The following is a 12,321-nucleotide window of genomic DNA, read 5'->3' as shown; positions in this document are numbered from 1 at the left end:
GAATTTGATGTTGTCGTTGTATCCTAAACCCTAAATCTCTAGAACCCGCAAATTTGGTTGGTATCCATATGACTACGAATATATGGATTTGATGTGTTGCTAGTACCATATTTACGGTCATGTGTTATGGATTTGATAACAAACTTTGATGTGTTACTAATACCCACATTTATGGTCATATGTTACTAGTACCCACAAATTCTATTTGTATCCACATGACAATGAATATATGGATTTGATGTTGTCATTGTATCCTAAACCCTAAATCTCTAGAATCCACAAATTCTATGGGTATCCACATGACCACGAATATATGGATTTGATATTGTCGTTGTATCCTAAACCATAAATCTCTATAACCCAAAAATTCTATTGGTATCCACATGACCATGAATATATGGATTTGATATTTCCGTTGAATCTTAAATCCTAGATCTCTAGAATCCACAAATTCTATGGGTATCCACATGACCACGAATATATGGATTTAATATTATCGTTGTATCTTAAACCATAAATCATTAGAACCCAAAATTTTTATTGGTATCCACATAACCACGAATATATGGATTTGATATTGTCGTTGTATCTTAAACCCTAAATCTCTAGAACCCACAAATTCTATTGGTATCCACATAACCATGAATATATGGATTTGATGTTATTGTTGTATCCTAAACCCTAAATCCACATAAGTCATAAACCCTAAACTCTAAACCCTAAAATATCCCCATGTTTAGGGTTTACTTTAAAGCTCATCCACCCTCTCACCACTAAAATTTGGTTAGATATATCCCTAGCTCGTAACCATAACACCACATAAACACTGAATCCATATAAGCCCAAAAACCTAAACGCTATACCCTAAACCTTAAATCATAAACCCTACACTTTGAACCCTAAATCCTAAACCATGAACTAAAAATATAGATACATCTTCCCTAATATCTAAACCCTAAAATTTTAACCTTAACTCCTAAATCCTACACCTTGAACCTTAGACCATACAACCTGAACTCAAAACATAGAAACTGAATCTATATAACCTCTAAAATCTAAAGCCTAAACTATGGTGATATTTGAACATGCAACAAATTTGTCAATAAATTTCATCATTAACCTTCAATAATTATATTATTTTTTGAAATTTAGTTATTCATAACTAATTTACCAAATCACAAACTTTATAATTAATTAAGTTTTCATATGTTTTTTAAATATTCAAACATAAGTAATTATCCACAAACTATACCATAATTTACTATCCACTTATCAATGAACAATTGTTCAGCTAAAAATGGATAATATATAATTTATTCACTTAAAATATAGAAAAATACATCTTAAATTGTAGAAAAAATGTAATAATAATCTATTGTACAAAAAAATTTATATAATATATTGATAATAACTAAATAAATGATAAGAAATAAAGAAAGATAAGAGAGAGAAAGAAAAAGGGGATGGGGGGAGGAAACCAATATAAAGTAACCGTAAGTTAACTTACCACTTGCTTTTTCTTGTTCTGAGGACAAAATTGAAAAAAAAACATGAACACATAAACAACAAACTTAGAAAAATATAGTGAGGATTCAAAGTGGGTTTTTGTGAAAAAAGTTTACTTCAAAGTGAGTGTGAGTGCTAAAAACCCAACAAATAATGGGTTGGAGTCCATCATTAGATTTGGAATATTACAATAATTTTTACCTTCCTTAAACTTGTCTCGGTAATCAACCATCACAACAAACCCTTAAGCACCTTTTAAACCTTGTTTGGATGCAAATACTCAGGGTCCTCCTCACGATCCTGGACACGTCGAGTGAACCAAGATCGTTGGCGGTAACATGTTTTGATCTCTCACAGTTCATAAAGTACCATGCAGCGGGGAGAGTGATCTTAACAGACCTCAAAGCGAAAGAACGAGTGATGAAACTGATGAACAACGAGAACATTGAGGTTACCATGAACGCCCTTTTGTGCATCCGGAGGCTTCTCTTGGGTGCTAACTGCTAAGGACGCTAGCTTCTTGCAAGCTTGATGAGAAGCTTCCTGTGCAAGAAAAGTCACCGAACACACACAAATTGTGTTTCCTATTTTGTCTTGTCCAGACAGACAATTTTTGGCCAAACTTTTGTACGATGTGAGAGTTTGAGCTTAAATGTAGATGAGATGAAGATACCTTTTATGTACTTTGGTTGCGTGGTTCAGTTAGATAAGATTCTGCGGCTTGTTATGACTGCAACAACAATCTTTTGCAGATTTTTTTTTAATCTAGATATCCATGTTTAGCGGCCGAAAAATTTTGAATTTCGAATCCTCTCTGACGTCATTCCCGAGGCACCTAAACCTTCTCCTTCCTCCGACGCCGGTGTAGCCATGGCTCGCCGGCGTCGGACATTCCCCTTTGTTTATGGCTCTTTCGTTATTCTCCGCTTAGTTTCTACTTGGTTAAAGGACAGAACCTCCTTCGTTTTTTCGCTTTTCGCTCAGAGATGGCAGAGATGGTTCACCGGATCTTCTTCCGAGGTCTCTTCGCTCGTCTCCGTTGCAGAGCTTCTCTCGGTACTTCCCGGAAGACTCTTTTGTCAGCCTAGTCGATTCTCATCACTCTCCTGCTGTTTCAACAGTCTTCGTCCGCCCTGCTCCTCAGCCACCGGCTTCGTTGCCCTCCTTTCTCTGACATCCTCTGAGAACTCCTCCTCAGATGTTTCCTCCTTGTATCCGCCGGATCTGTTTCAGGTTTCGGTGAATTTCTCCAGATCTTTGGAGCCCCCCTCGTGGATTTCGATCTCTTTCGCCTCCATCTTTCTAAGGCTTCGTTTCGCCGGAAATCTTTGTTTCCTCCACCGGGTTTTAATCGCCGGTGGGTTTATCGATGTACCTCCGTTCAGAAGTTATAGCACCGCCTTCATCCTCCAAGGCGTGCGTGTGGCCGTGGACGCTCCAGATCCCCCTTCTCAAGCTCTCTGTCTGGTCCTCGTTTTTGTTCCCCCTTCTCTCCTGAAGATTAAGGTACTTGTGATGGAGCCAGCAGCTTCGTTCGGAAGCTTGCCCCCTGTCAGTCGCCGCCACGATCCTCCCCTTTCCGATCTAGGTCAAAGGCTTGGTGTCGAGAATCGATGGCAGGTATCTTTTTGGGCCCGGCCCATTAGTTTGTCTATATGGGTCTCGTATAAACTTTCTAGTTTATTGGGTCCTGCTGGTAAAAGGCCATTTTGGGTCTGCTCCTTCTCCCACTCCGCTCTTCAATATAAAAGCCTCTTCCTTGCCGGCTTCTTTGGTAAGTACGGTTTCACCGGATACTCCTCCGGTCTCCCCTCCGGATACTTCTCCGGTCTCTCCATCGGATACTTCTCCGTTTGGTTAGTTGGCTTCCAATTCAGAACCTCCTATGTTATATTAGATTCCGCCTTTTTTCTGGCGATGCTTGCTTACCGGAAACTTCTCCGGCTTCTCTCTGCCTGCGGTTGAGGTAGTCCCTAGTTGCTTCCAACCTAGAACCTTGCTTGGTTCGGTTGTCGTCTCTTCGTCACAATATATCTTTATATTGGTGGCCATCTATCTACCAGATGTTGGTTATTTGTTGAATTTGGTTTCTATCTTGTCTTTGCTCATGATAGTTTGGTTCAACATCTCTCCTGGTACCCTATCAAGCTTTGTTAAGTTTGTGTCTCTATGTTTGACTTATGTTTGCACCTATGCTTATCTTCCAATCATGCTATTCGGGTTTTGTCCGGATAAGCAATCTTCTTGTATCTTTCTCTGTTGAATGAAAAACTTTGGTGCACAAAAAAAAAAAAAAAAAAAAAAACTGGTTAGATCCGACTCAATTTGAAGGCGGAAAAAAAGTGTAGAGAAAGTAAAAAAAATGGAAACCAAAAAACATAAGATTATTTACAAAATCTGAGAAAGAAGAGAAGAAAAACGATCAAAAGATTTGAAAATTTCTTAAATCAAATTGCATCAGAGTCATGGAAGTATATGATTTCCAACACTGCTCAATAATTTAGAGCTTCTTCTGTCAATTGTGATTTACTCATCATTTGCAACAAATGGATATATATAAATATTATAAAATCGAGAAACTTAAAGAGACGATGAATAATAATATTAAATTAAAAACCATTAGAAAGAACAAAACCAAAAACACAAATGAATAAAAGAACCAGAGAAAATGATAATCAATCAAAGAGTAAAAAAAATGTTTTTCTGGTGCTGTGGTTATTATATTGGGGCTACGAGGTAGGGTTCTTACTCCATGTATATATAATTTTATATGTAGGGTGGCAAAATATAAACCCTAGGTTTAATTCTGTTTAACCATGGTTAAGTTAACTCCATAATTTTCAAGTTTTAAAATTTTGTTGGTTCAGACTTTTTAGATTTCACGATTTTAAAATTTTAAAAACTAGAATACAAGGAGTCGAATGATTGTAGAGAATAAAGCGAATAAAACCATTTATGGATACTATAGTTAAATCGGTTTGGTTTATTAAAATACGTCTTATTTTCCCATCAGAACTGTTACATCATATTAGATAGAGCCAAAACTTTGATCACGTTTTATATTACCTAGGTCTCAATAAATCAAAAGTTCTATTACTAAATCTCTCTGGTTCCATACTTTTCATCTATTTTCTCATAAATCAGGGTTTAATCAGTTTATGAACTAAACCCAATAGAAAACCAGTTAAACCAAAATCGAAACCAAAATTTAAAATTCAACCAGTTTGACTTATTGACTTACAATTATCTAATGAGCTCTAAAATGATGCTTACTGAGTTAACCAGAGGAGCAACTGTCTAAAACCATTCAATAAGAGATATAATAATTCTTTAATAGTAATTACCTTGTCAAAAAATCATGAACTCCACCCTAATCGTGTTTGGGTGTACATTAGTTTAACCTGAAGAAACTGCAATGAAAGCATTTGTAAAATCTCCAGAAAGAAACTCCAAAGTTTAGCAAACAACAACAACAACAAACATTAACGGTACCTTGGTGTAACGGATATTAACTTCAACTCTTCAAAGACTAAGCACATCTGAATTTGGAAAATCCTTGTCCGAGATACTAATCTAATTAACCACATAATTTTTGTAGAATGTTGAATAATAACGCTTTTTTTTTGCTCATCCAATGCAAGAATAAGATCAAATTCTCAGAAAATCAGATGCCTGACTCTGTTTGGATAATGATGTTATCTCAATCCCGCGACGTTTCGCAGCACATTTCATTCGGTCTGAATCCGCCATATTTCACAAATAAAAAGTGAATCAGAAACACAAATTTCAAAGTCTCAATAGCTCTTGACGATTCTTACTTCTCCTCCATCGATGCCCATCTCTGAAGCTCTCATCATCTCTGAACCCTCCTCCAAGATTTGATATATCCCGCATTCTCCGATCTTCGACTTGCTATTATTGGCTATTGTGAACTCAAAGAGAAGCTCGCTGGAAGTCACCTCCACTGCATTAACTTCAAATGTGTAGATATGATCTGTTAGAATTCTTCGACCTATTGCATGGAAGCTTGATGATGTACACCGAACCTTGAGATTATTTTGTTTGTCCACGAAGCTAATCCGTACAGACGCCAAGGTCTCAAAAGTTTATTTCGTACCTTCTTCAACCAGCATGATACAAACCTTGAATCTCAAGGACATAGGAAGAGGCGACTCAACCAACTTGATTTTCAAGGAACCCTCAGCAGTAGCTCGGTGATTGAAGCAGGCAGGGACTTGTGTACCGGGTAACATCCCATATGAACGAGTCGATGTGTGCATGACGAGATCTCTAGCTTCTTGGTTCAGTTTGAAGCAGTTGTTGAACTTCAGACGGATCTTCGGATTGTTAAAGGAATAATCCAGCCTATCAAGGGATTGAAAGTTGTATGCATCTATGTAAGATAGGGACTTCTTTTATTGCAGTTCCTGTGAGCTTGAGATCCTCAATGTTTGTGGAGATCTCAGGAAAACTTTTCAACTGCGAGCAATCTGTGAGATCAAGTGAACAGAGAGATTCCAAGTTAATGTTGGTTGGAAGAGCCTCTAGCTTTGAGCATCCACGCATTATCAAAGTAGACAGATTTTGAAGGTTTCCAATGGAGTAGGAGCAGTTAGATAGATTAAGATTTTTGAGACTAGTGATATCTCCAATAGAGGAGAGGAGTTTCACGAGACTTGAACATCCACTCATACCCAATGTCTGAAGATTTGTGGCAAATCCAATAGAAGGAGGGAGCTCTCGTAGACTTGAGCAGTTATTGAGATCCAATAGATGGAGATTAGTCGCATTCTCAATAGCGGGGAGCTCCACAACACGTGAACAGTTTTGTAGAAGAAATTGCTTGAGATTAGTGGCATTGATAGAAGACGGGAGCTTCACAAGACTTGAGCAATTTTTAAGAAACAATACCTCAAGTTTAGTTGCATTTCCAATAGAGGGAAGCTCCACAAGATTTGGGCAATCCTTGAGATTTAAACTCGATAGATTGGTCAAATTCTCAATAGAAGAAGGGATTTTCATCAAACTTGAGCAACGAGAGAGATTTAGTTCCTGAAGATTGGTTGCATTCCCAATAGAAGAAGTAAGCTCCACTAAACTTTTGCAACGACTAAGATTTAGTTTAGTTGCATTCCCAATAGAGGGTAGCTCCACAAGATTTGAGCAATCAGAGAGATCTAAACTCTGGAGTTTGGTCAAATTCTCAATAGAAGAAGAGACTTTTACCAGCTTTGAGCAATCAGAGAGATCTAATCTCAGGAGATTGGTTGCATTCCCGATAGAAAAAGGAAGCTCCACTAAACTTTCGCATCCTTTAAGATGTAATTCTTCGAGATTAGTGGCAGTTGAAAGATCCGGAAGCTCTTCCAAATCTTTAGAATAACTCAAATTCATCCACCTGAGATTTTTAAGTTGCTGCATTGACAAATAAGAAAATGTATAAATTTGGAGTGTCTTAACTACTAGAAATTTTTACGGAAACAAAGGTTTTGAAAATTGAAAGTTTTTGAGAATGATATAGCAACGAGTGCAGTCTCTCAGGGCCAGCAAGATCCTTCCTACCATTGATTCTTACGAATTGGAGATCAGACATTCTTTCAAGTGCTTTCTCATTTATATTCAATCCTTCCTCAGTCTTAGATAGATTAAAATTAATCCCTATAAAACGTCTATTATCCTGAAAAGGAACCATACAAATTAGAAGTAGATAACAAAGTTAGTTAATTATCAAATAAACTCAATTTGTATGGCAAAAAACTTACTGATGTATTAGTACCGAGCACTTCACAAATATCTCTGTCATCAACCAAAAGCTGAGATTTCAGAAGCCCATTATGAAGGAATTGCTTACGAGAAGTTTCTCTTCCAAATTGCTCAAGGAGAGTATGCACATGTATCATTCCGATTCTTTCAAGAATAGATATGAGAGATTTCTCGGCTAAGACATGAACACCAGCTTCAATCACATGTGAAAACTTCTTTGGAAGAACCTCTTCCAGTTTATCAAGTGATACATAGTTGAAAAAGCAGGCTATGTAAAGCAATGAATCTTTATATTCATCACATAAGGCATCATAGCTGAACTTTATAATGCTCTCTATCTCTCCATTAAGGCTGGTTTGTAACATTGGTAGTATCCTTTTCCACTCCTGCTTGGACATTCCTCTCAGAGCGGAGCCTAGAATCTTCAATCCCAAAGGGAGTTCACCAGCAAGGTTTGCAACTTCCTTAGCAAGCCCATAGAAACCATCATCTGGATGCTTTTGTCCAAAGGCATGCATACAAAAGATTTGAAAAGCCTCGTCACTTGATGGGAATTTCACTTTGTAAATATGATTGATCCTAGGGGGTTTCAAAACACTTAAATCTTCTGTTGTGATAATAATCCGACTTCCCGGACCAAACCATCGAGTTTCTTTCGCCAAGGCATCTAGTTGTTCTAAGTGGTCCACATCATCAAGAACGAGTAACACTTTCTTGTCTTTTAACCGTTCTTTTGCCACTCCTAAATGAGAAATCGTGATTTCTTTCTGGTTGATCATTTTGGACAACATATCGTTTTGAAGTTCCAATTGTGCACTATACTCATTCAAACGAAGACTTGGATAGCTTCCTCTGATATCAATCATGATCGCACTAAGTTGGAATCTGCTGGAGACTTGGTCGAATATAATTCTAGCAATGGTCGTCTTACCAATCCCAGGAGGCCCCCAAATCCCAATCATCCTTACTTCAGCCAAATCTAGGCTTAACAATTGTTCCATTTCTTCTATATGAGCTCTCATCCCTACTAAACCGTCGAGATCTCTTGATGGTGTGGAGCTAATCAACATGTTTGAAACATCGGTGGCTATTTTTTCAATCATGGTCGCATCATTGACCCTAGCATTGGAGGATATTAACATAAATCTATCAAATAGTCTAGTCATGAGAACTTCTGATACACATCGAAACATATGTATTTTCTTGTCTTGATATTTTTTTTATAGCTACAAATAAACTCTAAAAGGAAATATTAATTAAGGAGAGTAGAAATCAAGAGAACAAACCAGTTGCGAGAATGATATCCAGCGATTTGGGCCACATCCTCCAAAGCTTTTCTCCATCTCTCAGTACGCTCTTTTGTTTTACCTTTACATGTTTTTTTAAAGGCTTTTCCAAAATCTCCAATTTGTTTCTTTACTTCAGTTGGATCAACATCATAGAAAATGGTCATGACAATCTGACCCAACACTTCCCTGCAGTTCATGATCTCTGCCAACTCATCAAGACACCAAGACGAAGAAGCATAGTTCTTGGAGAGCAAGACGATCGCGATCTTTGATCCTTTGATAGCTTCTACGAGCTCAGGACCGATCGACTTACTCCTCTTTATATCATTGTCAATGAATGGGTCAATTCCCTTATTTCTGAAGGATTCCAAAATGTGACAAAGAAAGATTTTTCGGACATCTGGTCCGTGGAAGCTCGGAAAGACATCGTGTTTCCAGTTTCGAGACACAGAAGTTGGAGGAGATGGAAGAGTTAAAGAAGTTGGAGGAGATGGAAGAGACAAAGAAGTTGGAGGAGATGGAAGAGATAAAGAAGAAGAAGAAGACGAAGATTTATTATCTTTGTTATCTTGCTGGAATCTGCGTTTTCTGTAAAACGTAAAGAAGCCTACAACAGCTGCTACAGAGCCAAGGAAAAAAGAAGAATTCATTAGTATGGTAGAGAGAGGATTCCTAGATGGATGGATGGAGGAAGGATTTTAACAAAGAGGAAGAGGCTCTGTGTGACCGTTGACGACTCTATTAGCACAGAAACTCCATGATGTTTCCTGGAAAATATAGTGAGATTTTGTGGAAAATGTTGCTAAAGACAAAATCGCTGTCCCTATCTATGCTCCACCACCACCATTCACTTAATTTCTCGGAAGCCAAATAATGATAAGGGAAAATTTAAACTATTATCATCTCAAACAAAACACTTACGTCCACACATTCTTTTCTATCTCTCTTTCTCTCCTAATAATAATGGTAGAAGGAAATTGTTCAATTGTGTAAAGACTAAAGAGTGCCACCCTCTATGATACTTTAATATCAACAAGAACATCTTCTTAAGAATTTGTTCAGTTAAATAACAAGGTTTAGAAGAAGAAAAAATATCAATGATTCAAGCTACACATCATTTCTCATGCTTTTACATTATTAAGATGTCTATAAATGTAGTAACAGAATAATAGAACTCTCAGTTGTATGTGCAAAGCTACCAATCTCAATAATAGCAACAACATAAGTGGGACTCTGAACTTGCAGTATCATCAACTTTCGACGGTGATACTGTCCAGCAAAGACTCACAAGCATCTTCAAGCAAGTCCAGTACCTGTCAAAGTAACAGTAGACCAAGTAACAGATCAAGATTCAAGTTTCCATGTGAGAGTTGTGTACAAATAATACAGTTAAAATTCTGGTAGTGAAAATGGCATGCCATTTTAAAGTCTTATAGACTAAAGTAACCATTTGATAAACCTCTAGTGGTTGAATTTCCATCTGTGTACTCTAAACCACTCCACAATTAGCTTCTCAAATCTCTGGTAATTTACCTTCTCAAAACCTTGAGCTCCACCATAATATGGATCAGGAACAAACTTGTCACTGTGTTTCTTGCAATACGAACACATTAGCCTAACCTGAAAAATCAATGAAATATATGTTCTGACAATCTCCTAAAAAGAGTTCCAAAGTCCAGCCAAACAGCAACAAACACTAACGGTGGTACCTTTTTATCAGCATCGGGCGGGAAATTCCCTCTGGCTTTCCATACACTATAAGCCTGCAATATGTCCTCTGCAAACATCAAACATTCAAATTCATATTTTATTTCATTTCTCCATAACTAATCAGATCTTAACTTGCAAATTCCTAGTCCTAGGCTGAACCCCATTTGCATAGACATTGATCCTAACCATACGATTCTTGTAGAATGTTGAATAGAGTTACTCTTTCTTCTACCTTTGTTCTGCTCATCCATTGCAAGAATGAGATCAAATTCCTTGAAATCAGATGCCTTAATCGGTCTTGATAATGACGTTATCTCAATCCCACGACGTTTCGCAGCACTTCTCATTCTCGGATCCGCCATATTCCCCTTTTAAAAGAACAGTTTCACAAATCAAAAAAGAATCAGAAACATCAATTTCAAAGTCCTTACTCCCACCAAAAAACCTTAATCCAAAATCAAACCTTTCTACGTCTGTGAAAAGCATCACTCACTAATTGTTCAAATCAAGCATCAATCTTTATATACAATCCTTAATTCAGATTAATGTTTTTGTTCATCTCTTATAAAAAGAGCAGTTTAACAAATCACAAATTGATTCAGAAACATGAATTTCAAAAGTCTCCACTGCTTCCTTCCTCCAACCAAATTACGTCCACCAAAAAAAAACCTAAATCCAAAATCAAACCTTTCTACGTCTGTGAAAAGCATCATTCACCAATCAAGCATCAATCTTATTACAAAACCCTAAAGTTAAGTAACTTGTTCTGTCTTCTTCTCTTCGAATTCAAAAGCAAAAAAAAAAAACACAATCGGAACAGAAAGGATTAGTCTACCTCGTGATAATCAATGGTTCCAGCGGAATCAATGTTGAATTTGGAGTCGAGACCTTTCTTCTTCACCATATCTCTAAAGACACCTTCAGCTGCTGGGCTCCGACAGATGTTTCCGAGACAGACAAAAAGAACAGAGAAAGGTTTCGTTTCGCTGCTCTGCGTCGTCGGAGTCGTCTCCATTGAAGATGATGCAAAGCACGTGAGGGAATGAGAGATTGTGGGTTTTGCTCGAAAGATGGAAACAAGATTCGGGTTTTTGTCAGATGATCGGAAATGAGAAGGAATAGAGCGAGTGGAGTGGCAAAATGGTAAATAGGAAGGGATTGTTGGAGAAGTGGTGAGGTTGGGACAGTACATCCTCGTTCCCCCTGAATAGTTGGAGTTTTTGTGATATTACGAGTTTCTTCTTCTGCTCTTTTTAAGTCTTATTTCGTAATAAACAGAGGAAGTGAGGGGTATAACTGGGAATATAGATAAATACAAAATGTTGAATTTTGCGAGAAGAAAGTATGGATTTTAATGAATTGCAATTTGGGTAATTTATGAAAGATCTTTCAAGATCTTGATTAAAGCTTGAAGAACATAACGGTGAAAAACCTTTATTCAACTTAAGAGCAAGGATTACATCTACACTTGTTTTATATAGGCAAAAGATATAAGACATAACGTATGAGTTGTCATAAGCGACATATGACTAATTGCCTAAAGCATCTTGTGATAGGAGACAATCATAACAGTTATTCAGCTTGATTTGGGGAGCAGGCTTAATTGTATTGTTCAGCTTGATTTGAGGGACATACTTAACCGTACGAACGTCATAGTGTTGCAGAGATCTTCTGTCTTGATGCAGAGCTTGTAGTACAGTCGTTGTGGGCTTCGTGTTGTTCATAAGGCCCACTTCTCTTCCCTTGTTCAGATCGACTATAGCAGGTCCATTACTGGTTTGAGTAATGCAGAGCAAAACCTCAGTTGGAGATTGGTTTTGTCTCATACACCCCCGCAAACTTGTGTTGGGTGGTAAGCAAACACCAAGTTTGGAACGAAGAGCAAAAAAAGGTTGTTGAGGCAGTGACTTGGTAAACACATCTGCGAGCTGGGAGTGTGCAGGAATGTGTTTAACCACCAAAGTGCCAAGTGCGACACGTTCCCTCACATAGTGAAAATCAGTATCGAAATGTTTGGACCTGTTATGAAGTGTTGGATTGGTAGACAAGTAGA

At 37.6% G+C, this 12,321-nt stretch overlaps 2 protein-coding genes and 1 non-coding gene across 3 annotated transcripts; all 3 read right to left on the bottom strand.

The window, feature by feature from the left end:
- Positions 1-1,602: 1,602 nt before the first annotated feature.
- On the bottom strand, positions 1,603-9,325 carry LOC104710927 (putative disease resistance protein RPP1). Its single transcript, XM_087509372.1, is given in 8 exon segments — positions 1,603-2,049; positions 2,180-3,777; positions 4,851-4,916; positions 4,999-5,909; positions 5,911-6,921; positions 6,983-7,183; positions 7,269-8,388; positions 8,556-9,325. Coding segments are annotated over 5 exon segments (3,594 nt in total). The 5' UTR covers positions 9,209-9,325; the 3' UTR covers positions 1,603-2,049; positions 2,180-3,777; positions 4,851-4,916; positions 4,999-5,300.
- On the bottom strand, positions 3,959-4,049 carry LOC147945805 (small nucleolar RNA R72). The gene has a single exon (XR_015597955.1). It is a non-coding gene; the product is annotated as a small nucleolar RNA R72 (small nucleolar RNA).
- Positions 9,326-9,604: 279 nt separating the features above from the next.
- LOC104710926 (uncharacterized) lies at positions 9,605-11,713 on the bottom strand. Its single transcript, XM_087510216.1, has 5 exons — positions 11,104-11,713; positions 10,501-10,636; positions 10,268-10,335; positions 10,092-10,178; positions 9,605-9,871 (listed from the first exon to the last, which is right to left on the bottom strand). The coding sequence occupies exons 1-5, from the start codon at positions 11,458-11,460 to the stop codon at positions 9,809-9,811; spliced, it is 711 nt and encodes a 236-aa protein (XP_087366342.1). The 5' UTR covers positions 11,461-11,713; the 3' UTR covers positions 9,605-9,808.
- Between the last annotated feature and the right edge of the window lie 608 nt (positions 11,714-12,321).

This window comes from Camelina sativa, chromosome 4, assembly GCF_030686135.1.
Source record: "Camelina sativa cultivar CO46 ecotype springtype chromosome 4, ASM3068613v1".
NCBI lineage: Eukaryota > Viridiplantae > Streptophyta > Magnoliopsida > Brassicales > Brassicaceae > Camelina > Camelina sativa.
Note: the sequence above shows the minus strand (reverse complement) of the source record. Positions and strands in the feature narration are given on the sequence as shown.

Bases quoted from the DNA above. Each gene is read 5' to 3' on its own strand.
- LOC104710926 (XM_087510216.1), bottom strand. From the start codon at position 11,460: ATGTACTGTCCCAACCTCACCACTTCTCCAACAATCCCTTCCTATTTA. The intron at 10,637-11,103 runs GTAGACTAATCC...TTCTTTTAAAAG, and splicing joins GAACCATTGATTATCACGAG to GGGAATATGGCGGATCCGAG. The intron at 10,179-10,267 runs GTACCACCGTTA...TTGATTTTTCAG, and splicing joins CGCCCGATGCTGATAAAAAG to GTTAGGCTAATGTGTTCGTA.